This window comes from Triturus cristatus, chromosome 4_1 (assembly GCF_964204655.1).
Source record: "Triturus cristatus chromosome 4_1, aTriCri1.1, whole genome shotgun sequence".
Taxonomy (NCBI): Eukaryota; Metazoa; Chordata; class Amphibia; order Caudata; family Salamandridae; genus Triturus; species Triturus cristatus.
The window spans coordinates 857,734,188-857,761,110 of record NC_140585.1 but is presented as its reverse complement, the minus strand read 5'-3'; the positions used below and the strand labels follow the sequence as shown (position 1 = coordinate 857,761,110).

General features: G+C 48.3%; 1 protein-coding gene across 2 annotated transcripts in view; it reads left to right on the top strand.

Annotated features, from left to right (window-relative positions):
• Positions 1 to 26,923, top strand: part of FBH1 (F-box DNA helicase 1) — a 719,176-nt gene that overhangs the window by 645,906 nt on the left and 46,347 nt on the right. For both annotated transcript variants that reach the window (XM_085653566.1, XM_085653565.1), the window contains exon 19: positions 12,387 to 12,493. In XM_085653566.1, coding sequence (XP_085509692.1) covers positions 12,387 to 12,493 — 107 coding nt within the window. The remainder of the gene's footprint in view (positions 1 to 12,386; positions 12,494 to 26,923) is intronic.

Here is a 26,923-nt window from a genome sequence, read left to right as displayed (position 1 = left end):
CGGATCCGGAGCTGCACTCTGTGAGAAAGTGGCTCTGTATATACTGTTTCCCAAATAGGTACAGTGTGTACAGAGTCCACAGTCCCCAGAGGTTAGGCAGAGGCTAAAGTTGGATATAACCTTACTCTCTAAAGTGGTAGCTTGGTCGAACAGTAAGGCAGTATCAGAGGACAGTGTAAAGCATTTGCTTTACACACTCAGTCAGCAAATGGTCTCACACACTCAATAACTGTGAACTGTAGGCCAAAGGTTTATATAAAAAATATATGGTTGTTTTATTTTAGAACCAACAATTGGTATTAAAATATACTTTCTCAGAATGAGATGCTTTGTTTAAATACTTTTGCAACATGCAATTAATTTTTGTAAATACTGGTTACAGGTTGTTGCAATAGGCAACACAATTTCAAACACAATAATGCATTGAGCTCAATGGAAGTTTTAAGTTATTTGCAAAAGATTACTTTCAGGATTACTTTTCTAACTCCAGGACTGGATCCTAGATTCAGTCCTGGCACAGTTCTTAGAAACAAGTGATAAAAGTCGACTTAGTTACTGTTGTGATTTTTAGGCAATATTTTGCTATTTTAAAAGTTGACAGAAGAAATTTCATAGAAAAACAGTCAATGATTCCCCACGGGTGAAAATTCGAGTTGCAGGTGTAGTATGTTCTCGTTACTTTTGTAATCCAGTACAGGGCTCCTAGACTCAGTACTGGGAGCTCTATCTAAAACAGGTAAGTAATTACATTTTCACAATTTATACGATTTTTAAAGAATATTTGAGGTTTGCAAAAATCGACACTTAGAAGAAATTTCACAGAAAAACAGTCAATGATTTCCTATAGAAGAAAATTGGGTTAATGGTAAGTACGGTTGTGAATATTTTTCAGGGTCACTGCTGGGCACCAAGATCCAGCACTGGGATCTCTCCTAATAGCAGGTGCATATTTTCGTTTTCGTTACTCGGTTGATTTTAGGTGAATATTTTAAGTTTTAGAAACTCCACACATAGAAGAAATTTCGGAAGAAACCAGTCAATGTTACCCTATGGAAGAAATTGAGTTATCGGCTTTTGGGTAAGTACTCGACTGGCAGAGTTAGCGTTCTGGGCACAGACTCAGGGGTCTCCCAGGGTCAGGTAGGTACAGTTGTTACACCCTCAGCGACACTGAGGCGGCCGGGTGCAGAGTGAGTTAGTCCCAGTGTTATCCTATGGGAGGCAGGGGGGCCTTGGTTGGTGGCTGCTGACTAGCAGGCCACGCGGCTGTGAGAGCTGGGCTCCTGGTCACTTGCTCAGGGCAAATGGGGAAGTAGGTAGGAGTAGAAGTTGCACTGCCAGGGCCACTCGGGCGGCTGGGTGCAGGGTGCTTTTGAGCCTTCGGGCGCTCAATGGATTTCAATGGGAAAGCTCCAGGACGGACAAAGGCTGCAAGCTCGGGGACGAAGATTCTTCAGGTGCCACCACCGCTTCGAGAGGTAAGTTGGGTAGTTGGAGGATAGGTAGGTACCCCAGAGTCGGGCACAGGGGGCCGCAGGGCGCCGGGTGCAGGGGTGCCTTTTGGTGTTGGGAAATCTTACCCTCTGTTGATCGCGGTTGGGGGCTTCCTGGTTCTGAGGCTGCAGGCGTCGTCAGGATCGTCGAGGTGAGTCCTTGGGTGCCGGATTCGGGGTCACAATCGCCTGGGGGACGTCCTCGGGATCTTTGTTCACTCTGGCACAGGCCAGGCTTGGCGGGTGCAGAGTGTGCAGGGTTCACGGTTCCGGGCTGATGCCAGGGGTTAGAAGCTGGTTTTGAGCAGAGCCACTGCTCATGGGACTCCCAGGTGCTCAGAGTCAAAAGGTAGCCAGGTCCTCCGGGGTTTTTGAGGTTGCTGGCCACAAGAGGTGCCGGGTTGTAGCAGGAGCAGGTTCGAGGGTCGACAGGCCGGTTGGGCTGGGGCCAAAGCAGTTGGTGTCTTCCTCTTCTTAGCAGCTGCATGGCAGGTCTTCTTTCTTCTTGTTCTTCTTTGTTTTTCGGAATCTGGAATCTAAGGAAGGAAGGTTCAGGGTGCTCCTAAATACTAGATTTAGGGGCGTAACAGGTAGGTAAAGGGCAGGGACCAATGGGTACACACCCTATCCTGCCACTCTCCTGTGGGAGGGGGGCAGTTGCCTAGTCCTGATTGGGCAGGGCCTCCCATCTTCAAGATGGCGAGTGCCCGGAGATGTGCTTCACCTCGCCTCCCCCACCTGAGGGGTGGGGTTGGCACATCACCTGTCCTTATTTGGGGTTTCCGGCCAGTCTTCCCGCCAGCGTGCGGGGGAGAACCGGTGGGGGCCAGTTTGCTGGGTACAGCAAGTGGCCTGGGGAAGCTCACAGAGGCGGCATGCCTTTGAAGATTCCCCCTGTCCATCCTGGGGGAGGAGACCTAGCACCTCGCCCAGGATGTGCATTGTTGTCCTACCCAGGGGTCCAGCAACAGGTCTGCTGTGTGGCAGCCTAGGCAGCCTCCCAGACCAGACGTGGATTGTAGGTTAGGTTTCAGGGGGCATCTCTCAGATGCCCTCTGTGGTGCTTTGTACATTAAATCCCACACTGGCATCAGTGCGGGTTTAATGTGCTGAGAAGTTTGATACCACACTTCTCAGTCTTTAGTGTTGCCATTATGGTGCTGTGGAGTTCGTTTGACGAGCTCTCAGCGCCATGTACTCTTAAATGGCAGCACTGCACTTACAGTGCCCAGGAATGGACCTGGGTACTGTAGGGGCACAGGGCTCATGCTCCTGTGCCCACACCACTGGCAAAGGGCACCCAGCTAGAGGGGTGGCTGATGTATGCCAGGGCAGTGTAGGTGGTGGGCATGGCACACAGGGATGTGTGCCATGCCGGCTCTTTGTTTTGTCTTGTACCCAGACACTCAGCCTGCAAGGGCAGTGTGTGTGTGTTAGGGTACAGGGCCTCTAAGGGTGGCACAATGAGTGCTGCAGCCCTTAGAGGCCTTCCCTGGTCACAAGGCCCTGGGTACCTAGGGTACCATTTACCAGGGGCTGACATGTGGCCAGAGTTTGCCAATTTGGGTTTGAGGTTTTTAGGGAAGGAACATAGGCCCTGGGCACCTGATTGCCAGGAGTCTTGGGCACACTCAGTCAAAGTACATTCAGCAATTCAACGAAAAGTGGGGGCATACCATGCAAGAAAGATGGCACTTTCTCACACACTCCCATCTTCTCATCTGTTGGTGAGTATTTTTTCAAGATAATTTTACAACTAAAACTAACCAGTGTGTAAGGAAACTATGTCCCACACAAAGACAACAGGGTTTAAACCTTGTAGAAACTGTCGCAAAAAAATGTCTGTTGCAGACCTGCATGAGGTGTGATTTTGGTTTCCCAACACGAGTCTTAAGTCAATAGAGGATAGCGCCCTCATGAACTTAAAGGCGATCCAGGATCATGAAGCAAAGATTTATTTAGCCAAATATTAGAAAATAAATCTGGGCAAGTCCCGCTTCCGCTCGAAGTTGAGGGCACAGACATGTTCCCGCTATTGAGGCCATTCTTGTAACAGTTCCTTTTCATGGAAAAAGCCTTCAGGTAGGTCCAAGTCGATAGGGAAACACAAGAAGGCCAAGTGGGACTTGTCTGCATCTCGCTCCCCTTCATAAGAAAAGTTGTGAAGGCATCAAGGTGCCACTCAATCTCACTCCTTAACTTGTTCCGCTGAGCCAGTTCAGCAATTGATCTTAATGCACTTCGAATTCTCCCGGTTATCAGCTATGTCCCAGATTAATGCCTTTAAAGAGGCTATGTTGTGAATCTTTGGCACTCTTCCCGCTCCCTCTGGGCGTCCCTTGAGGCCCCAAGGATCTGCAGAGGCCTCCATTTGGATTATCTACTGCAGTTCTGTTCTTGGCCCTGTCTGTACCCCCTAAACCCTTGTCTGGTTCTGTGCCAGCTTTGGCGCCGATGCCCTGCCCAGCGCCAAAATTCAAACTAGTTTCTTTAACATCGACACTGGTATAAACGCCACCAGTGCTGGTGGTGGACTCGTTTCGGATTTGGGTTTTCGACTCCGAGCCGAACTCATCTCGACCTAGGTCACTGTATGCTCTGATTCAGACAAGAGACTGCCTCTACCATGGAGATGACATCCAGTGCTCAAAGTTAGCCAGCTTAAAACCTGTAACCAGAGGTGGCACATCACCACAGACCCTGACTATGCCTTCCTGATGGAGCACACTATTGCTGGGAACCGGTATAACATGCCTCTACTGGCAGGGTTCACCTTAATGTCTTTGCAACCATCTACCCTGGATAGAGAGTAGTAGAGATTTGAACCATTTGGGCAGAGGATTTTTCCTTCCACTCGCTTTTCCTTCAGTCTAGTCAACGGCAGCTGTTTGCTGGAAATGTACGGTGGCTGAGAGCTCACCAGCAGTCCCAGAAGAATTGTATGGTAGTTTGGCACTTACCATCCAAGAAGACCATGGTGCTGCCAAGTACATCACCCAGTCGAGCCTGGACACAACTAGCTGTTTAGGTAGTGCAATTGGCACTAGTGCAGTGCTTTGGTGTCATGTATGGATGAGATCCATGGACTTTTCGGGTGGCATTCAGGTGTCACTCTGGATATGCCTTTTCTCGGATTTGACCTCGTTGGCAAGAAGGCTGGCTCTGCCCTTGAGCGCTTTAAAGAGTATAGAGCTACTGTGCTCTCCCTTGGACTTTTCATGTGCGCAAAGCAGAATCCCCAACAACTTTGCCCCTTTCAGGGTATCACTAGGGATTTCACCTTCAGACAGTGTCAAGACCCACCACCCCAAGATCAGGCACCCCAGTCCATTTGGGGTCAGGATAGAGGATTCAGCAGGAAATGTGCACAGACACTGTAGTTTGCCATAGCGGAACATTACCACCTCGTGGGGAGGCAGGGTCCATCATTTTCTCTCTCCAAGGGTGGCACGCCATACACGTAGTTCATGCAGATAGTCCAACGAGGCTACGCCCAGCCAATCCTTTTTGTCCTATTGCATCTTCCACCCACATGAAAGCAGCTTTCAGAAGTCCATTTTGCTGCAAAATTGCAAAATTGACACAAAAACGTTTTCACACAGTCTAATGTTATCATATTGGGGAAAACTATATCGGGGTTAAACAGGTAGGTATTTAACTTACAATCTCAGTCTTCGGAGACAAAAGTCAGTAAAGGCCAGAGGTAGGTACCAAAACATTACCACCAGTGGCACTGCAGCGACCGGGTGCAGAGGTCAAAATTGAAGTTCCACCCAATGCTTTCCAGTGGAGACAGGGGGTGCCTGAAGCCACACGGCTTGAAGGTAAGTAAATCAGTTGCAAGGGCCAAGCTTTGGGGGTTAGCACAGGGGGGTCCACAAAGCAGCACTAAAAATGCACCACCACCACCACCAGCAGCACACGGGGTGGCCGGGTGCAGCGTGCAAATTTGACATCGGGTGGCCAATACTTTTCAATGAGGATCTTCTTGACGGTAAAGGGGCTGCATGCCTGGCACCAGAGGTTACAGGAGGAAGACCAACAACAGCAGAGGTATGTTGGGATGTAGGGATTTGTAGGGGCACTGTCAGTTCAGCTCACCAAGGCCCAGGGGCTTTGAGTGCAGGTGTGCCTTTCGACGTTGGAGTCTTCTTACCAGAGCCGGTTGCACTGTCGTGGAGTGCAGGGGAAGTCAGCTAATGCTGCACAGGAGGTCAGGATAGCCGGGGAGACTTCACTGCATAGATGAGTCACTCATGCCGTGGATGTCGGGTTAAAAGTGGGCAGGGGACGCGGATCTTGCTGGATCCAGTGTCTTTGGAGTCAGTTTCTTCTGCACAGGTCTGCTGTCCTCGCGAGATTGGAGTCTTTGTTGAAGGCAACAGCTCTCAGGGGTTTTGGAGGTCACTTTTGCAAGACAGGTCGCAGGGTTGTCAAAGCTGGAGACAGGCCGGTAGGGCTGGGGCACAAGGCAGTTGTCGTCTTCTAGCTTCTGCTGCAGGGTGTCTTCTTTCTTCTTAGGTCATCGCAGATCTGAGTGGCAGGTCTGGGAGAGCCACCTAAATATTACATTTAGGAGGCGTTTTAGGGGAGTAGCAGGTAGGGCCGATGGGCACCTTACCGGAGTGACTACACCCTCTATTACCTATTACCAATGGGCACCTTACCTAGGGTGATTACACCATCCTTTGGGTGGGGATATAGACCTAGCCCTGATTGGAGGGGTCCCCCCATCTTCAAGATAGTGAGGACTGAAAGTGGTGCTTCACCTCGCTTCCTCCACCTTAGGGATGGAGTTGACAGAGGTGGGCACACCTCCTATCTTTTTTAATTTTACCACTGTTTTTCCTGGCCTAAGTGGGGGTGTAAACCCAGGGCTGCCATCTGCAGCTAGCTGGGGATGGCCTTTAAAGCTTCTCCCTTCGAGCACAGGCCCATCCTGTGGGAGGAGGCATGACCCCTCTGCCCAGGATGTGCATTGTCTCTGGTCCCAGAGAGCAGCGGCTCTCTACCCAGGGGTCCAGAAACATGTCTGGTGGTAGCTGGCTGCCTACATCTGATCGGAGACCACACCAGTGTTGGCAGGTATTCAGGGGCACCTCCGAGGTGCCCTTTGGGTACATGGTACAATAAATCCCACACTGGCATCAGTGTGGATTTATTGAAAGGAATAGTTTAGTACCAAACATTCCTATATTCAAATTCAGTGCTGCCATCATGGTGCTGTGGAACTCGAGTTGTCAAGTTCCCAGCCCATGTACTCTCTATGGCTTCACCGGCACCTAAAATATTAGGAAATGGTGCCCAATATTGTTGGAGCATATCTGCTCATGCAGATATGCCCTCATCTGTAGTATAGTGCACCCTGTCTTAGGGATGTGAGGCCTTCTTGAGAGGTGTCTTACCTATGCTGTCAGGCACTGCTAGCTTGCATGGCACCAAGGCAGGGTGCCAATGCGACTTTGTAGTTTTCTCCCTCACAAGGGCATGCAGGCTGCAAGGGCAGTGGCATGGTCGCAGTGAGGGGGACCCTAAGGGACTCTCTTCAGCTCTCAGACCATAGGTATCCAGGGTATCATTTACTAGGGACTTACAGGGAGCAGAAGTACCAATTGGGAGTTTGGTTTAGGGAAGGAGCTCTGGCACAGGAGACGTGGTTGGCAGGGACCCTATGCACTGCATTCAAACCCACATAAAAAAGGGGGGGCTAGCCATGCAAAAAGGTACTTTCTCACAGGATGGTTGCAGAGTACCAGAGTGCCTTCAGAGGTTATGATTATCAGTCTCTCCCCCCCTCCCCCCCCCCACCTTGATGACATTGCTGAGGTTCATGGGCAATGTGCCAAAGTCGCACCTGATTTCTTTGCACAGGCTACGTTTCATTGGAGCCATCTTGGATACGGTGCAATTGAGGGCCTTCCCTCTGGCACAATGAGTCCAGGAAATTCAGGCCTCAGCCCTGTTTAAGCCTCAGCCCTGTCTGTCAATGAGAGTGGATCTAAGGCTTCTTGGCCTATTGGCCTCCTGCAACCCGATCAGCTAATCTGCCAGATGGCATATGTGGCCTCTGCATGGGGATCTAAAGAGTCAGTGGGCCCAGCACCAAGGGAGTCTGTCAGATTTTATAGGGGTTTCAAAGGAGTCTTCACAAGACCTGCAGTGATAGCTGTTCAACTGCAGGTGGACTAGTGGCAGACCACTCTCTCTACCCCACACTGAGCTGACAGTGGTGATTGATGTTTTTATACTGGGTTGGGCCGGTCATCTGGGAGAGATGGAGAACAGAGGGCTCTAATCTTTGGTGAAAACCAACACCACATCAAACTGTTGAAGTTACAGGTCTTTGTGTTTAGCGTTGAAGGCCTTCCTGCTGTCTAGCAATGGGAGGCAGGTACAGGTCCTCATTGACAACATTATGTCATGTGGTACTGTAAAAACGAAGTTGGTGTGGGGTTGTGGGTCTTGTGTCAGGAGGCTTTTTGCCTCTAGAGTTGGCTGGGGCATCAGTGCATTTCCCTGATCCTGAACCACCTGGCAGGATTTTTTAATCTTACAGCAGACATAGCTTAGCCAATAGCGCCTGGTGGATCACAAATGGCGATTACATCCCGAGGTGTCATTGGGCATATTCCAACAATGAGGAGAAACCTGGCTGGATGTTTTTGCCACCCTCAGTAATGTGCAGTTTTAACACCTTTACACATCCTCACCAGGCAACGCATTTAGGTTAAAGTGGAGCACAGGAGTCCTGTATGTCTTCCCATCCCTGCCTGTCCTCCCTCAAGTTTTAAAAGAGATCAGGAGCTTATGGACCAAAGTCATCCTAGAGGGTGGGATTGGGCTTGGAGAGTGTGCTACACAGAACTTCTGGGTGTGAGCATCTGCCCTCGGATCAGTTGCCGCTTCTGGAGTAATCGTCTGTCACAGCAGCTTGGAAGGGTTCTACACCCTAGCCTCCACCTTCATGCTTGAAGATTGAGCAGTAGCAGTTGTCAGTGTTTGATCTAGTTGTGGTTGGCATCCCTCTACAAAATACATCTATATCAGGCACTGGGACAAAATTATATCCTGGTACGTCGGCAACATGGACCTGTGAGACACCAAACTGTCGGGTGTCTTCTTTTCGTGTTTTCTCTGGCCCAGAAAAGACTTACAGTGGGTACCATTAAAGGTTATTTGCCAACCCTTTTGGCCTTTTTGCGTTTACCTGACCAGCCATCCTTGTTTAAATCACCAGTTTTTATGTGATTTCTATAACGGTTCACACATGTTTCCTTCTAAACCCTTTGTGATGCCTGAGTAGGATCTCAACTTGCTCCTGAATTTTTTCATGTGTAATCCATTCAAGTCAATACACAATTACTTGTTGCATCTTCTGACTCAAAAGACTGTTTTTCACCTTGTGTTTACTTCAGCTGGTCATGGGTGAGTTTCGGGTCCTCTCGGTGCAACTGTCCAACCCCAACTTTTTTCCAGACAAACTAGTGTTAAGGACTAAGATGGCCCCTTTTTGCCAAAAGTTGCGACTCTTATTCACTTTACGCAATCCATCAAACTCCCAACATTCTTTGCTCCGCCTCACACCTGGAAGGAAGTGGAGAGACTCTATCGGCTGGACCCCATAAGAGCCTTGGTCTTTTACATCGATTGTACCAAGGTCTATCAGATGTACAATTATATTTTTGCTGGCTTCTCTGCGCCAAACAAAGCTTTGGTGGTCTAGAAATGGACTTTGTCAAGGTGGATAGTACTCTGCATTAAGATCTGCTATGCACTGGCCAACAAGGACCCTCCAGGAGGACTAAGATCTCATTCCCCCAGGGCCAACTCTTCTACCACTACGCTAGGAAGCTGAGTGATGGTTATGGACATCTATCAGGCTGTGACATGGGCGTCAGTGTACATGTTCACAAAGCACAACTTCCTTGATACCTCGGTGTGACTGAAGGTTATTTTGCCTGCTCTGTCCTATAGGACTTTTTGGTCAGACACTCCACAGACCCTCCTACATAGAAGGTACTGCTATGGTATCTTTTCTAAAGGTGAGGAATTAAAAATTTGCTAACTGTCATAGCTGAACATTTCAGTTCTATTAAGGACACGGAGGCAAGGATTATGCTATACTTTCTTCACTTTATTAACAGCAGCCATTTAGAGAAACAACCAAACAACTTAATTTCCCACAACACTTGGGGGGGGGGAAAGTCACAGTTCAACTTTAACAAAGTCCACTCAGCTGAAACCATGAAATCTCCATAATCCCTCATTGCTGTCGCCGCCTCGTCTTTGCTCCTGCAACTGCAAATGGATAGTGGCATCCATAATCCTGTTTTGACCCATCAGATTCTAGGGTAAAGGAACAGAGGTGGATAAAAGTAGATCAGGTGATGGTAGGCGAAGAGACTGACCTGAATAGTTTCCTTAGAGCTATCAGCAATTGTCTTTCCCCATGTGGGTGGATGTCCGCTGTCATACCTTCATTTTTTGTTTTACATTTGTTTACATTTTTGGGAATTTTTCAGGTATTGAAACAGGTAACATAGGCATATTTATGCATGTTGACACTGATGCGTTAAATCACATATGATATCATCTAAACATTGCAGAATAATGATTTGTGTATAGAGTATTTGAAGTGCCTAAATAAACAGAGCGTTAACATTATGCAACAAAACACAGGTGTAAAAGTCAGTGTTTTGGCTTAGTGAGACAGCGATTCATGCCAACTTTTGTATATCACCACTATACTCAGCCCTCCCCACCTTCTCTGTTGCACATTAATTGCATATTACTCTTGTATGACGCCATTCCTTACTGCTTAAGTAATCACATTTTAGCTTGGATACATGCAAGAGGTGCACAGTGTTTGGGGCCCTGCAAACTTCAAACTCCATAGCTTCATAATTCTTTATATACCTCACAACACACATATTTGGGGAATCTGGGAAGGAATGATAATTAACCAAACGAGAATTATATTTTGTGCATCGTGAAATGTGGAAAGTGACCCCCTCCAGGTTAAATACTCTAGCTTGTGGAGCGGTGCAAGTGGTTCAGGCCTGCCAGGTGGTAACAGGGGTCCTAGCCCCCGATAGTCTTCCCTCCCAGGGAGGGGTTTAAAGCAGAGCTCTACGTACTGCAATTGCTTCTCTCCACGGGGGCCACCACCTACAAAATCGATTTTGAAATAGAGGCTTACATGACCTTGCAAAAATGGTCTATGGGGAGATAGGTCATGTTATCTTCCTCCACGTACGTCTCCTCAACATCACTCATTATGACTCAGAGGGTTCCCACTGTGGCAGGCAAAAACACTAGGTAAAAGCAGGCACGAGTGTGACTGCTGGAACTCCTAGCTCGTATTAGAGGTTTTATAAAAGGTGGGGAAACTCCCAGCTCAAGAATGAAGCCCAGAGGACTAATTACAGAGTAGTGGGCCTTGCAGAACACCGCACACTCCTTGCAATCTATGGGGTAATTGGATGTGCCTGGCTGGTGTCCTTTTACAATTGGTATCTTGATGCGCTTAGCGCTGAGGAAATCCAGATTGTTATTAGGGGCGTAATGCTTCAGGCGTATTGGACGAAGAGAACACAGAAGCTGGGCACCAGGCCTGCAGCGCTATATTCCTTGAAACTGACACTGCGCACCGGCACAGGGTAGCGCGGCGCACAAGCAAGGCACAGCTCCCTCTGGTGGTCAGCAGTCCATGTCTCAATGGTCCTAGGTGCCGCAGCGCTCTAATGTGTATAACAGCGGCTGCTGAAGAGCGACAAGTGTTTCCGCGGCCGTGCACTAATGTAACAAGCTACACCATATAAATACATACAAAATACTGTCAAATACTGAACATAAAGACGATAACCAAGAAAAATTAGCCAAAATGCCGGAGGCACTTAACTTGGCTGCTGGAGCAGAGAAGAAAGAGGAGGCGGCAACAGCAACGAGGGACTATGGAGACATCCTGGTTTCAGCTGATTGGACATTGTCAAAGTTGAACTTTGACTTATTCCCCAAGGGTTGTGAGAAATTAAGTCTTTTGGTTGTTTCTCTAAATGGCTGCTGTTAATAAAGTGAAGAAAGTACTGCGTAATCCTCACCTCCGGTCCTGTCATAGAATCTGCGGTAGAAATATCCATCAGAAGAGCAAGTTTCTTACCTTTGATAACTCTTTCTGGTGGATACCTTATCTAACTGCAAATTCCCCACTACCCTCCCGCCTCCCCATTCTGTGGAATGGTACCCATACCCATCTAAAAAAAAAGTCACAAACTCGAGATATGCACTCTGGTACTCTGATTTGTTTTTTTAAACCCAATGCCTAAGGGCACAGACAGAATGACGAAAAAATATGACTGTGCGCAAGTTGGTGCTTATATGTGGCTCTGTTCTTCACTTCTGGGGTGGAACAAATGCATCGAGGAGCCGCACAATACCACCTGGATCCAATCTGGCAGCTGGGGATATCCTAAAGGTGAGAAGTCTGTGGTTAGATAGTCTCCACCAGAAAGAGTGTTACTGAAGGTAAGTAACTTGCTCTTCTTGAAGTGTTTGGAGACCAATGGCTGTAACAGATTATAGTGAGTGTATATGTTGTCATGCTTGTACACCCCTATTGGCTGTTCAGTTGCATCAACTTATGAGTTCCCATTATCGGTGTGTTTCAATTAATCTTTTTCATCTGAAAGGAACAAATTAGTAGTACATACAATAATTGTGGATGTCCTATCGGGGGTGGGGGGGGGAGGACTTGATGCATCTGGGCTTTTTTAGACAATGCACATTTGGTGGGGGGAGTCCTCTCTGTAAATATTCCAAAGTTTTTTGGGGGGATCAGACCACTACCTATATATTGACTTTTCACTTTCTTTTGTTTCTAATGTATTTGTTTAGAATCTGTACCAGAAGATGAATGGAATTTGCTCTATGTAGCAGTGACTCGAGCAAAAAAGCACCTAATTATGACTAAGTCCTTAGAAAACCTTCTGACCTTTGCAGGGGTAAGATAAAAAACAAATGTTTGCACTTTTATTGCATTATGTTTTTCGAATTTTTGTAGACATCGCCAAATTGACATGGACTTGCTACTGATAATTTAAAACTTTTAAAATCCTATAGTAGAACTTTTCATTTTGTTGTGGTGCTGAATGCTACATATATTTTCAGTGGATACCTTTAATGTACACGTGTTTTAATTAGCTGATCAGACTTATCTTTAAGACATTTTCACATATGCATTATCACCTCTCCTGTGTCTTCATCCTAGCACCTACTCCTGGGATGTCTCATGTCTTCAGACAAGCTGTCTGATAGGCTTTAAATGAAAACTCCCCTTCAAATGTAGCTCAGTAAGATTTACCATTCAACTATTCATATTTTTTGTCAGTTTCCAGTCAAACCCACAGATGGCCTTGTGGTGACTGGTGTTTTTTTACTTTTAATTTTGTATTTTCCACTATAACGGTCCAGCCATCTCAGCGAGGATTCCCCTACTAGCTGAGATAGTATTTAATGGGACAGTGAATGCTTCTAGGGAAGATGGGGATGTGACTGGATAACAAATGGCAAAAGGAAAACTGTGCCTGAGCCTGTCTTCCTGTGACTTAGGAGGTTGTTCTGTTGACAAGAAAGGTAGTTGCTGCCTTAGCACATGCAGTAGTGCAGGTATTTGTCAATCTAAGCCTCTCAAACTTTAGTGGATGATTTCTAGTCCCTCTGTGTGGTCTTAGTGGAGGATGATAAAAGGTATGAGCTTGTAGCATTATATCCTATGGCACTTTGAATATGGCAGACAGGATGTCTGTCAGGTCCTATGTTTCTCCAAAATGTTTTGCAAGAGAAGATAACTGCAACATTCCTACTGCAATTTTAAAATAAGTGTTTTTCCAGTCTGGGTACTTCAGTGTATACATAGGGGTTCAAGCAGGTTCCCTCCAGCTCCAACCCTTAAACACTTGCCACACTTTTGCCTGTGTCTTCCAGTCAACAGTTTCTGCCAGTGTGCAAAAGACTGCAACATTTACTGTGGACCTAGGAAAGAAAAGATACAGACTGGAGCTACAAAACGTTCTGAGATTTATTGAACACAGTATCTGCACAAAATAACAGCACTTGCCCCCAACTATTAGACTTCTATACCAGTTGTAGCATGTACCATTACTTCAGATTTGGAAAAGAGTGATAGATACTCGAAAAATAAACCAATATGGGATTGTCATGGTCATCTGCAAACCTGTAGCTTTACCTTCTGGGCAAATCGGCTACCGGAACAACCTTAGCAATGATATAAAAACAAAAACATTTGACTTTGGTTTTCTAAACTCAAAGGAGGACAACCTACTAAAGTTGAACTCTTTTAAGATACCAAGGTGTGCAGTTTCCAGTGGTCCCATTACCATGTTGCAAACTGATTACTTATAAGATATGTTAGATCCTGTTAAGTGAGAAACAGCCTAGAGGTGCTTTAAAAGAACTGACATTTGTGGGTGTGCTGTTGTTTAGATGATCTGCATGTCAGTTTTGCACCCAGGGTGCAGGTGTAGTGTACGGTGTTAACCTCAAAGTCTATGAGGCAGTGTGTCCCTAGAGACAATATTCAAAACAGCATTTCAAATTACAGTCAAATAAGAAAAGGTTGACTCAAAGAGAATTCAATATCAAAACGTATAGGAAACCATGAACATTTATTAAAATTAAAGTGCAGCAGAGAAATTAGAAAAATGCAGATGCAGCAGTAATCTCATGACATCAAACGGGATACATAAAAAATCAATCAATTTCCATGAAGACTCCCTGAAGACTTAGATTGGACTGTTCTCATGAGGAACTGGGTTAAGACTAATTTGCATATAGCTGGGTCCAAACAGGGGTGACTTAGTGAGCGGACGAATGATGATGGATTCAACCCAGATCTGTGACTGAGGGTGAGTGTCTCAAAAGTTTTAGCACCTCTTCTGTTATCTTATTGTGTCACCTTAAGTGGCCAGCGTATGCCAAGGTATAAGTCCCTTGCTCAATTTGCCACTGGATTCAAGCTAGCCTGGCTTATGAAGGGTGATGCCACAAAACAAGTCCCAAGATGCCTATTTCTGGTACAGGGAGGACCTGACCTGGCAGTTCGAGCTGGAATGTTCCCATGAGGAACATGGTCAAGACTGATTTGCATATGGAAGGGTCCAAACTAGGGTGGCTTATTGAGCATAAGAATGAGGATGGATTCAACCCAGATCTTTCACTCCGTCCATTATCTTATTGTGTTTACCCTGTTCAATAACACCTCACTCCTCTATACTTCAGTTCCGGACCTATTTCTTTAATAAGCTCTGTTACTCAGCCATTAGAACAGATGTTTCTGCCTTTATCCTGGATTTCGGTGAGACTGACTTGTGACACATGCCCGTTGGCATATGCGGGTCTCTGCAGTGGGACCTGAAGTCCCAGGTGGCGCAGCATCAGGGAAATTTCTTCAACATGGTCCTGATCTCAGAGGGAACTGCGAATAACCTGCAGTGGTTGCTTACAAACAGCGATTGGACCCCTCTTCCTTCCCCAACCAGATCTCACAGTAGTGACGTCACTCGTTGTGGCCATCTGGGAGAGGTGGAGATCAGAGGACTCTGGTCTCGAGCAGAATCCAAACTCCACATCAACCCGCTCTGAGCAATCCGATTGGATTGAAAGACATTCTGGCCTCCATCCAGAGAAGGCTAGCGCAAGTGTTCATGGACAACACCACCACCATGTGGTACTATGACAAACAGGGCGGGGACACGTGGACTTTTTGTCAAGAGGCCATGCATCTCTGGACATGGCTGGAACAGCACGGTATATCCCTTGTGGTTCGACATATGGTGGGTTCTCTGAATGCCAGAGTGGCGAAACTCAGTCAAAGATGCCTCGCAGAATACAAATTACATCTTCATCCAGAGGTGGTGTAAGGTCTCTTTCAGCATTGGGGAGAGCCTTGGTTAGATCTGTTTGCCACCGGAATGAATGCTTAATGCCAGAATGTCTGCGTGCTGGAGTTTCCAAGTCCACTCTCGCTCGGAGACGCTTTTAATCTCGACTACAGCTCAGGCCTCTTGTACGCTTTATCACCCATAACACTCCTGCCCAGAGTTCTCAAGAAGATCAGGAATAACGGGGCCCAAGTAATTCTTGTGGCTCTTTACTGGGCATGGAGAGTCTGGTATCACAACATGTTGGGCGTGGCCATCAGTACTCAAATGATGCTCCCCCTTCGGTAGCATCTTAAGTTGCAGGGGAGGGTTCTTCACTTGAACCTGTCACTGCTCCGCCTTCTTGCGTGGAGATTGAGTGGCAACAGTTGACAGCTTTCGACCTTCCGTCCGAAGTCTGTAATGTTATTCTTGCAGCCAAGCATCCCTCTACCAAGACGGTTTGCACCTGGTGTTCGCCAAATTTTGAAGCATGGTGTGCAGAAAGAAGCATTGATCCCCTTTCTTCACCCTAACCCCCTTTTCAGGTTCTCCTGTTCATTCTTTCCCTTGCCCAGCAGGGCACTGCTGTGGGCATTGTTAAGCGATTCCTTTCTGCAATCTCTGCTTTTCTTCAGTTGGCTGACCAACCTTTCCTTGTCCAATCCCCTATTGTACATAGGTTTTTGAAAGGTTTGCAACATATGTTTCCTCCCACTACTTTCGATATGTCCCAGTGGGACCTCAATCCAGTCCTCACTTGCCTTAGATGCGCTCCCCTTGAGCCTCTGCAAAAATGGTCACTTGAGGCTCCTTACCATCAAGATGGCCTTTCTTGTGGTAATAACCTTTGCCCGGAGGGTCAGTGAGCTTCAGGCCTTGTCATCCAAGCCTCCTTATCTTAACATCTACATAATCAAACTGGTTCTTCATACAAGAGCTTCCTTTCTTCCGAAAGTATTCACTCCTTTTCACGTAGACCAACCCATCACTCTGCCTACTTTTTACGCTCTGTGATTCCACCGTTTTCGCTCCACTGTGGCTGCACATGAGTTTCGGGTGAACGACCAACCCTTCTTGAGGTATGTCAGAGTGAAGAAGGGTAAGGCTGGGCAGAAGTCGACCATCTCCACAAGGAGTTTGCTCTGAATTTAAATCTGCTATGCATTCGCTAAGAAGCAACCCCCTGAGGATGTGCGTGCTCATTCCACCAGAACTAAAGCTGGGACCACTGCGTTAGCATGCTGATTTCCATTCCAGGACATCTGCTAGGCAGTACTGTGGGCTTCCTTGCAAATGTTTACCAAAGTCTAATGCCTGGACATTCAGGTCCTTGGGGACGGGCACTTTGCCCGTTGCGTCCTAAAGGATGTCCTTGTGTTAAATTCATCCGTAGACTCACCTTCAGGGAGTTATTGCTTGGGAATCTATTCAAAGGTATGGATCTGCGGCTAGAAGTCTCTATCAGATGAACAAGTTACTTACCTTCGGTAATGCCTGATCTGGTAGAGACTATCTAGCCGTCGATTGCTTACTGACCCACTCTTCCCCCCCTGCTCTGTGAACCGATTCTAGCTACAGGGTTTTCCCCTTTGAGGGCCCTAGTTTTCTGCACCAGTGGTCAGTGTACTTTGTGGCTCAGCGCTTCTGACGTGGAAAGTCAAGAAAAGTAACTGACGTCAGCGTGTCTGGGTGGTGCCTATATAGGCATCACAAACATCACTTTAGGAGTGGATGACGCCAACAATGTGATGCGGAGCCCACGATGCCACCTACCGATGCACAGGGGTACAAACAAATTCCCAGATCCAGTCTGACGCCTGACGATAAGTAAGGAATCTGTGACTAGGTGGAGTCTCTACGAGATAAGTTGTTACTGAAGGTAAGTAACTTGCTTATCAGGCTTTTCTTTTAAAAAGACACAGCACTCACCCACCCTTGGAGTCATGCTTTATTAAGGGGTGCTCCTCATCGCTAACTGTTGTTGCTATTCAGGCTCTCTAGGAGCTCTTTTTAAATTGATGTATTAGTGTCTCAGTTTTTCTGTGCATGATAATGGGCGTTTAATACTTTTACATTTGTTTAGATGAGGGACACTGCTCTCGTATATTTGATTTCCTCAATATCACAAGGGTAAAAACAATGTATATAGCCTTGGGTTATGCTGCCCTAAGCTGATTAGTTGGTGAACAATTTTCTACCTCTGTCTTAGCAGCTCTATGTAATCAGATGATAATTTTATGCTCAAACATTGTTGTTCTGAAATTCTCTTAAAACCCTTCAGCGCGGTGCGGATTACCGCGCCGTGCTGAAGGTTCCGTGCGCGGGCGGGGCCGTGACGGAGCGGTTCCGTCATGCGCACAGCGCGACCGACGCGCATGACGGAACCGCTCCGTCACACGCGTCGAAGGGGATAATCATTCTAATATAGCATAGGCATTTAATCCTATATTACTTTGTGGTTATTACAATCGGTGTGTACCCTTTGCTGCCATGAGGTTTTAAGGCCTAATTCTATCTCTGTGGTGGTCTTTTTTTCAAACCCTACATGGGTGAAGTGACCATTTATGGTTGCTGTGTTCCACAAAGTAGTGTGTCTTTGTAATGAATGTGCTTTTCGCTAAAAGGACACACCCAAATCCTGCACTCCCACCATGGAGGCAAATATACCACTGCACCTTTAAATACTACACTTTGAGCAGCACTCCTTAAGGACGAGAAAAGGACGCAGCCCTCCCTTTAGACGAGGCAAGAAACAAATTCAGGTGCATTTATAGTAACACACACACTTTGAGCAGCACTCCCTGAAGACGAGGAAAGGACGCAGCCCTCCCTTTAGGCGAGGCAAGAAAACAAATTCAGGTGCATTTATAGTAACACACACACTTTGAGCAGCACTCCCTGAAGACGAGGAAAGGACGCAGCACTCCCTTTAGGCGAGGCAAGAAAACAAATTCAGGTGCATTTAAAATAATAAACACACAATTTTATTAATGACGGTAAGCCAAATATATCAGTAAATGCAGATTCCCAGATGTCAAGTGATTAGAATGTACAACTAGAATAATATGCAGTATATACAAGTAGCAAAGAGTAGAAAATATATACAAAATGGTTAAGAACACCTCATCGATTGAATTTGCATCATCCTTGCTAACTCAAGCTGGGGAAACCCTTCTACAGCCCAGGAAGGAGTTCAATCAGGACCCAAGTTCCGTCACCTCCACAGCAATATGTCTATTCTGTGGTGAACTTTCACCTAGCCCTTGAAGGTTCCTAGCTTAAATATAATTTTGCAGCGTGAATCTTTCTGGATTCACTATGCTGTGCATTATTCCGCGATCTTGTGGTTGGGTCCGGATTCGTAGTCTTTTCTTTGTTTTTTTTTTTTTTTTTGTAGCCCAGGTGGGCGTCGACGTCCACCATTTGGTGCTCCTCCCGCGACGTCGTCGTGCTTCCTGCGGAAGTCCCACCTTTGGGGCGCCATCTTCAGATTCTTTTTTCCGCCGTTGGGTCTGGATCGTCATCGGGAAGCTCCAGAATTACACTCGAAGGAAGAAGGAAGAAAAACGAGTTTCGTCGATATAATCACTAGAAGATATCAGGAAAGGAAGAGATTTCATCAGGAGCGCGAAGAAAGGAGGACCAGCGCCCTTTTTCTTCGACGACCTTGGAGAATGCACGCTCAGAGACCCTGAGCGCAATGGACAAGACGCCATTCAAGTTCTGCCCAAACTGCCACCACAAGTGCGCGCAGAAGGACCAGCATCCGGTCTGCAACCTCTGCCTACCGGTCGATCACCAGAGTATCGACTGCAACGCCTGCTCAGTCTTCGCGCCGAAGACACTCAGGGTGAGAGAGCGGCAGAGAAGAGCCAACGCCAGCATGGATGGCAAGGGTAAGGCCCCGACGCTCTACGATCTGGGCCTCTCCACGGACGACGAGGACAACGTCGCCGAGACAGCCGAAAACTTCACGGTCGTAGAGACCGACAAGAAGAAAGAAGACGAGGTAAGAGAATCGTCGAGCGCAAAACAGAAAGTACCTCGAAAACACGAGGGTGACTCGAGAAAAACAGAGTCAAAGTCCACGAAGGGAGCCCCGGCGCCGAGAACTTCGACGACCAAAGGGGGAACCATGGACAAGAGGCCGAGCGGATCCTTAGAAAAGGACTCCCTGGTGCCGAAAGACGCCGAAAGGCAAGGGTCGTCGAAAACATCCCAGGAAAAGGGCCGATCGACGCAGAAAGAACGTTCGACGTCGACGCAAGTTTCATCGAAAAGACCCGCGGTCGACGCCGAAAGCATCTCCGAGATGGAGAAAAAGAAGAGGCGGCTCGAGTCCGAAATGGAGAACATCCTTCAAAGGAAGAAGGAGTTCGATGCCAGGATGAAGGAATTCAAGATTCCAACGGTTTCATCGGCGGACGTCGTCGAGGTCGAAGACGAATTCGACGCCGAAGGGCTGACAAGGGATCTCGAAGAGGAAGAAGAGCCCTATTATGAGGGAGAAGCCGAGGAAGAAGACCAACAGTCGTTCTACGACTCGGCGGCATCTACCAGCAACGACGTCGAATGGCACGATCTTGACACCGAAAACCCGGAGGAGCCCGTGGACACGTACCCTTCGAGGCCTTCGCCACCCGACGACATCGGGGTGTACAATATGGTGGTCAGGAGCGCAGCAATGGCCTTCGGCGTCAAACTCGACGAGGAGAAACCGAAAGCCGATTTTCTCGTCGAGACACTGCTCCCCATCCAGACAAGGAGCCAGTTCCTCCCCATGCTACAAAGCGTGATGAATCAGGGGAGAGAAGCCTTCAAGGAACCAGCGACCTGCCGGTCGATCACGCCCAGGACAGAGAAGAAATATAAGCACTCCTCCCTGGACCCCCCTTACATCAAGGGTAGCGTGACCGCAGACTCCATCATAGCCTCCACGGCCAGGAGAAGGGCCAACGTACCAGCAACTTCGGGCCCACCTCCGGATAAGGAGAGCAGGAGGATAGACCTCACAGGAAGAAAGGTCGAGAGGAACGCCGCAATGCACTGGCGCATGGCGAATTCGAATGCACTCCTCAATAGACACCAATACCAGCACTGGGATGAGATGGGGGAGCTAGTAAAGCACCTCCCCGAAGAATACCGCCAGAGAGCCTCTCACCTGATAGACGAAGGCAAGAACATCGCCAACTCCTGTATAAAGACGGCGTTGGATGGGGCAGAGACTTCAGCAAGACTCATGGCCATAGGGGTCACAGAGAGGAGGCATGCATGGCTAAGAATCTCGGGATTCAAACCGGAAGTGCAGAACAACATCCTTGGCACCCCCTTCAACGGAGAGACACTGTTCGGAGCAACAGTGGACGAGAAGCTCACCCAGCTGAAAAAAGAAAACGAAACGGCGAGGTCCATGGGGGCCCTACAGCTGAGGGGAATGAGGCGAGGAAATCCCTCGAGGAGACCCTACGGTAGGGGAGGAAGCCAGCAGGGGACGTCGCACCAGACGTTCCAACAAGGTCAGCAGGGTGAAGGTCACGGACAAGGTCAGCAGAAGCAAAACTGGCAATATCAGCCTCGGGGCCAGTCCTTTCGCGGGAGAGGGAACGGACGTGGCCAAAGGAGGAGAGGGGGCGAACAGCCCTCGTCGAAGTGACTCAGCACGCAAGAGGACGCCTACCCTCGTCAGGACCCCAAGGGTGAGGCGCAAAAAAGTATCATCAGGGGGAAGAGAAGATTCAAGAGCCTACGAGCATACGACACCAGTAGGCGGAAGACTGAGGTTCTACCTTCAGGAGTGGCGGCGTATAACCACAGACAAGTGGATACGGAACATCGTGCAGTACGGATACTGCGTAGATTTGGAGAAAAGACCTCCAAACAGGAAACCGAAGGGAAGACGGAGATCGGCCCAAGAACTGGCAATACTCAGAGAAGAAACGCGGAAACTCCTACAAAAGAGAGCCATAGAGACAGTGCCGTTCAGAGAACGCAACAAAGGGGTCTACTCAAACTACTTCGTGGTTCCGAAGGTAGACGGAGACCACAGACCCATACTGGACCTCCGTTACCTAAACAAGTTCATCAGAACGCAAAGGTTCAAAATGACTTCGCTGCAGGAGGTACTGCCCCAGATAAGAGAAGGGGACTTCATGGTCACCGTGGACCTCAAGGATGCCTACCTTCACATCCCAATAAACAGAAGGCACAAGGGCCTTCTAAGATTCAACATCGAACAGGAACACTACCAGTTCACAACCCTGGCCTTCGGATTAAAATCAGCACCAAGGGTCTTTACAAAATGCCTGTCGGCGGTAGCGGCACACCTACGAAGGCAGGGAATACATGTCTACCCCTACTTGGACGACTGGCTGGTCAAGGCAAACTCCCGCAAGAAGTGCGAGAGGCACGCAAAACGCGTAACAGACACCCTCACGAATCTGGGATTCTCGATCCACTGGGGAAAATCATCGCTGGAACCGGAACAGGTGAAGATTTTCCTGGGGGCAAAGATCAACTCCCGCAACAGTACAGTAGTGCCCAGCGACAGGAGGACAGATGCTCTACTGAAGGAGACGCAGCTCTACCAGAAGGGGCGAGCTCTGACAGTGAGGGCTGTGAGCAAGATGATGGGGATGATGGCGTCGTGTATCCAGCTGGTGCCGAATGTACGCCTGCACATGAGACCATTCCAGGAATGGCTACAACAGCAATGGTCACAAGTAAACGGAAGTTGGGAGGATCTAGTGGTTGTTACGCACGCAGTGCAGGAGGAGATAACTTGGTGGAACAGAGACAACATAACAACAGGGAGAAGCCTGACACCACCAATCCCAACAGTGACCATTACCACGGACGCATCGCAGAAGGGATTGGGAGCGCACATGGACAACCTCAGAGTGAGGGGTCTGTGGGCTCCAGCAGATGCGGTTCGCCATATCAATTACCTAGAGTTGAAAACAATCCTGCTAGCCCTGAAGGCCTTCCAGAGGCACCTGTACAACCAGAGGGTGTTGGTTCAGACAGACAACACCACGGCGATGTTCTACATCAACAAGCAGGGGGGGACGCAGTCGTTCCCTCTCTCCTCTCTGGCGCAGGAGATTTGGAGATGGGCCATACCTCTCAGGATAGATCTACTGGCAATTCACCTACCGGGGAAGGACAATGTGGAGGCAGACTGGCTAAGCAGGTAGACCTCGGCATCGCACGAGTGGGAGCTCAATGGCCAGGAAGCGGAGAAGCTTTTCCGGAGATGGGGAACTCCCACAATAGACCTATTTGCAACACACCAAAATGCAAAATGCCAAAGCTTCGCGTCCAGGCAACCAGATCAGCAATCCCAGGGAAATGCCCTATGGATAAGCTGGTCGAGGACATTTGCCTACGCCTTTCCACCGATACCCCTGTTGCACAGAGTGCTCGACAAGTGCAGAACCAGCAACATGACTCTGATCCTAGTGGCTCCGCAGAGGGCAAGGCAGACATGGTTCTCACAAATTCAAGAAATGGCACAAGGCAATCCATACAGGTTCGAGAGGAGGAAAGACCTGCTCTCAATGCAAAACGGAGAGGTCCTGCATCCAGAGCCAGAGACCCTCAACCTGGCTGCATGGCTCCTGAAGACCTAGAGTTCGCACACCTAAGATTGCCTCAGAGCACTATGCGAGTGCTACGGGAGGCAAGGAAGCCAACTACACGAAAATGCTACAGCGCAAAATGGAAGAGATTCACTGTGTGGTGCCGGAAAAAGGGCCTGCAAAACAGAATGTCAATAGACTCGACAGTACTGAGGTACCTCACCCACCTTCTAAAGAGTAACCTCTGCTCGAGCTCACTAAGGGTACACCTAGCGGCAATCGTGGCCTACACCAGGGGTGAAAGGGTGGAAGTTTCTTCACCTCGCAGGTGGTGAGGAGATTCATGGAAGGAGCCAAAAGGATGGCCCCCCCGAAAAGGTTGCCTCCGCCGGCATGGAATCTAAACGTGGTTCTGACGGAGCTCATGAAGGCACCGTTTGAACCCATTCACAAGGCCACACTGCAGATGTTGACGATGAAAACGGCCTTTCTGGTGGCCATAACCTCATTACTCAGGGTGAGCGAGCTTCAAGCGCTAACACTGCAGGAGCCCTACATTCAGATTCACAAGGACAGAATAGTCCTGAGAACGGACCCACACTTCATGCCCAAGGTGGTGTCGGCATTCCACATGAATCAGAGCATTCAGATACCAAGTTTCTTCCAGAACCCGACTTCAAACGCAGAAAAGGCCCTGCACACCCTCGACGCAAGAAGAGCGGTGATGCACTACATTGAGAGAACAAAGGGACTCAGGAAGTCGAAACAGCTGTTTGTGTCCTTTGCAACTAGCTTCATGGGTAGGCCAGTGACCAAGGGCACCATCGCAAGGTGGATTGCCCTCACTATTCAATTCTGCCACAAACAGGCGGGACAGGAGCTAGCGGTGGGGCCTCAGGCCCACTCCACAAGGAAGAAAGGGGCCACCGTGGCCTTCCTGGCGAACACGCCCATCCAGGACATATGCCTCGCGGCAACTTGGGCATCGGTGCACACGTTCACGAAACACTACTGCGTGGACATTCAGATGAACAAGGAAGCACAGGTTGGACAGAAGGTGCTTCAGCACATTTTCAACGACCAACGCTCATCTACCACCCAGCCGCCACAGAATTAGGGAAACCGCTACAAAGTCTATGCACAGCATAGTGAATCCAGAAAGATTCACGCTGCAAAACGAATAGTTTCTTACCTGTCGGTGTAGTTTTGCAGCTTGAAGATCTTTCTGGATTCACTAGCGAACCCACCCACCTCCGCCAGGAAGATGAGGCTGGAGGAAGAGGGGGTAAAATGGAAAAAATCAGAAAGAATGAAAACGTACAGAAAAATGAACAGGAAAGATTAACCAATCGCCTAGGGTTAAAAAAAAAAAAAAAAAGAGAGAAAGGGAAAAAAGAACCCGAAGATGGCGCCCCAAAGGTGGGACTTCCGCAGGAAGCACGACGACGTCACGGGAGGAGCACCAAATGGTGGACGTCGACGCCCACCTGGGCTACAAAAAAAAAAGAAAAGACTACGAATCCGGACCCAACCACAAGATCGCGGAATAATGCACAGAGTGAATCCAGAAAGATCTTCAAGCTGCAAAACTACACCGACAGGTAAGAAACTATTCGTTTTGGGTAATTTACACTTTTGAGTGAGTTTACTACTATTTTATTAGGCACAAAGTCCAGGTTTACGGTACTACTATTACAAATAAAAATTAAAATTGTTAAGTCCAGTGCCACCCTGCACAAACCACAAACACCACCTGACTAAAAATACCAACTCACATGTGCCCATCTCAACACACGATCAATATACAAGCCTCTACTGAATTATTGGACCTCATCGCCACCTTCACACCCGACATCCGCCTCCACACTGAGACCTGGCTAAGCCCCAGACATTCCCACAGCGATCCCCAGAAGATATAAAATCACTCACCGGGACCGTACCAATAAGCCGGGAGGAGGAACAGCCATCATCCACAGAGACCATACAGTATTCGACCACCACCCCCATAGAACATCCCTCCTTCAAGCTCCACATGGAGGACAAGACAACCATCAGAGGCACCACTGAACACTGACCCCTGTGGCCGAACTCCTGCTTCTGCAGCACCATGGCAGACTTCATTGTGCCCCTAGCCTTAGACTCCCAGGACTACATCTTCCTTGGCAACCTAAATCTCCACATCGACGACCCCAAAGACAAAAACACTGCACACCTCTTCGACAGTATATGCAGCCTTGGATTGACCCAGATCGTCACGACCCCACACATACAGCAGGACACATGCTGAACCCAATTTTCACCTCCAACAAACGCTTCAAAAACAGCTATGTCACTAAAACTCTCATGGACCGATCACTCCATAGTCAACTTCAGCATCTACAGCGCCCGCACCACCACCCCCAAGATGACCAACACCTTCCACCGTAGGTGGAACAAAACTTCAGAGACCAGCTGGGCGAGCGCCTTCAACAACTCCAACCCTGCTATTGTCACCAGCCTCGAATAGGGAGTAAAGAACTTCAATGCCTGGATCATCAATTGCGCAGACAACTTCGTCCCTAACAAAAGCAACATCCAGAGAAAATCCTCCAAAAAGGCCAGCTGGTACACCCAAGAACTCGGAACAACGAAATGAGACAACAAACAGTTGGAGAGGAGATGGGTCATCAGTGAGGACACCTCTGACAGGGCAGCCTACAAGACTTCCCTCAACTCCTACCACCGTCTGCTGAGGGCAACAATGAAGACAGCCCCTGCCACACACACGAAACAAACACAAGGAACTTATTAACATCTTAAAAAAATTATCCAACTCCGGCTACCAGCAAAAACAACCACTTCTTCCACGACAAGATCGCAACCATACACAGAAGTTTCAAACTCCAACCCACTTCTACAGACTTCCTTGACAGATACACCAACACCGTAACCGACATGAACCACATACTGATCTCCCGGAACATCCTCTCCATCCAGGACACCTACTCCCCCATTAGATCCAAAAACCAAAAGATCAGCCAGGAACTTACAACTCTACTGAACACCTCTAGCACCACCTCAACATTTCCCCATACCTGGAAACACGCCAAAGTCAGACCCTTACTCAAAAAAAACCTCCACTGACCCCAACAAACTCAAAAAACACCTACCACCCAATCTCCCGGCTCCCCTTTCCAGCAAAGGTACTGGAAAAGATCAACAATCAACTCATAACACACGTGGAGCAGGACCAGCTACTCAATGCCTCCTATTCTGGCTTCTGCAGCAATCACAACACCATAACTGCTTTAATCGCAGCCACTGACGACATCTGAACCCTCCATGACCAAGGAAAAACAGCAGCTTTGATCCTCCTCAATATCTCGGCAGCCTTCAACACCTTATCCCACTACACACTGACAGTAAGACTCCACCACATCGGCTTCCAACGGCACGCGCTCAGATGGATCATCTCCTTCCTCATCGGAAGAACCCAGAGGATCCACCCCCCACCTTTCACCTGTGAACCCAAGGAGATAACCTGTGATGTCCCCAAGGGCTCATCCTTAAGCCTCACACTCTTCATATAAGACCCTGCTGGGCAACATTGTCAGGTCCCACAGTCACAACATAATTTCCTACGTAGACACCTATCTTATCCTCTCACTCACTGACGACTCTACCACCACCGGAACCAACTTCCACAGATGCATGACAAGCATCGTCGACTAGATGAAGAACAACTGCCTGCAGCTGAATGATTCCTGGTGGCCATCAGACTAGGACCCGCGCCCACTCCCCCCAACCATGGCAGAAACTTTGGAATCATCATTGACAACAAGCTCACTTTGAAATCACAGATCAATGCCATCCCCTCCGCCTACTTCCTCACTCTGTGCATGCTATGTAAGCTCTTCAAGTGGCAACTCCTACA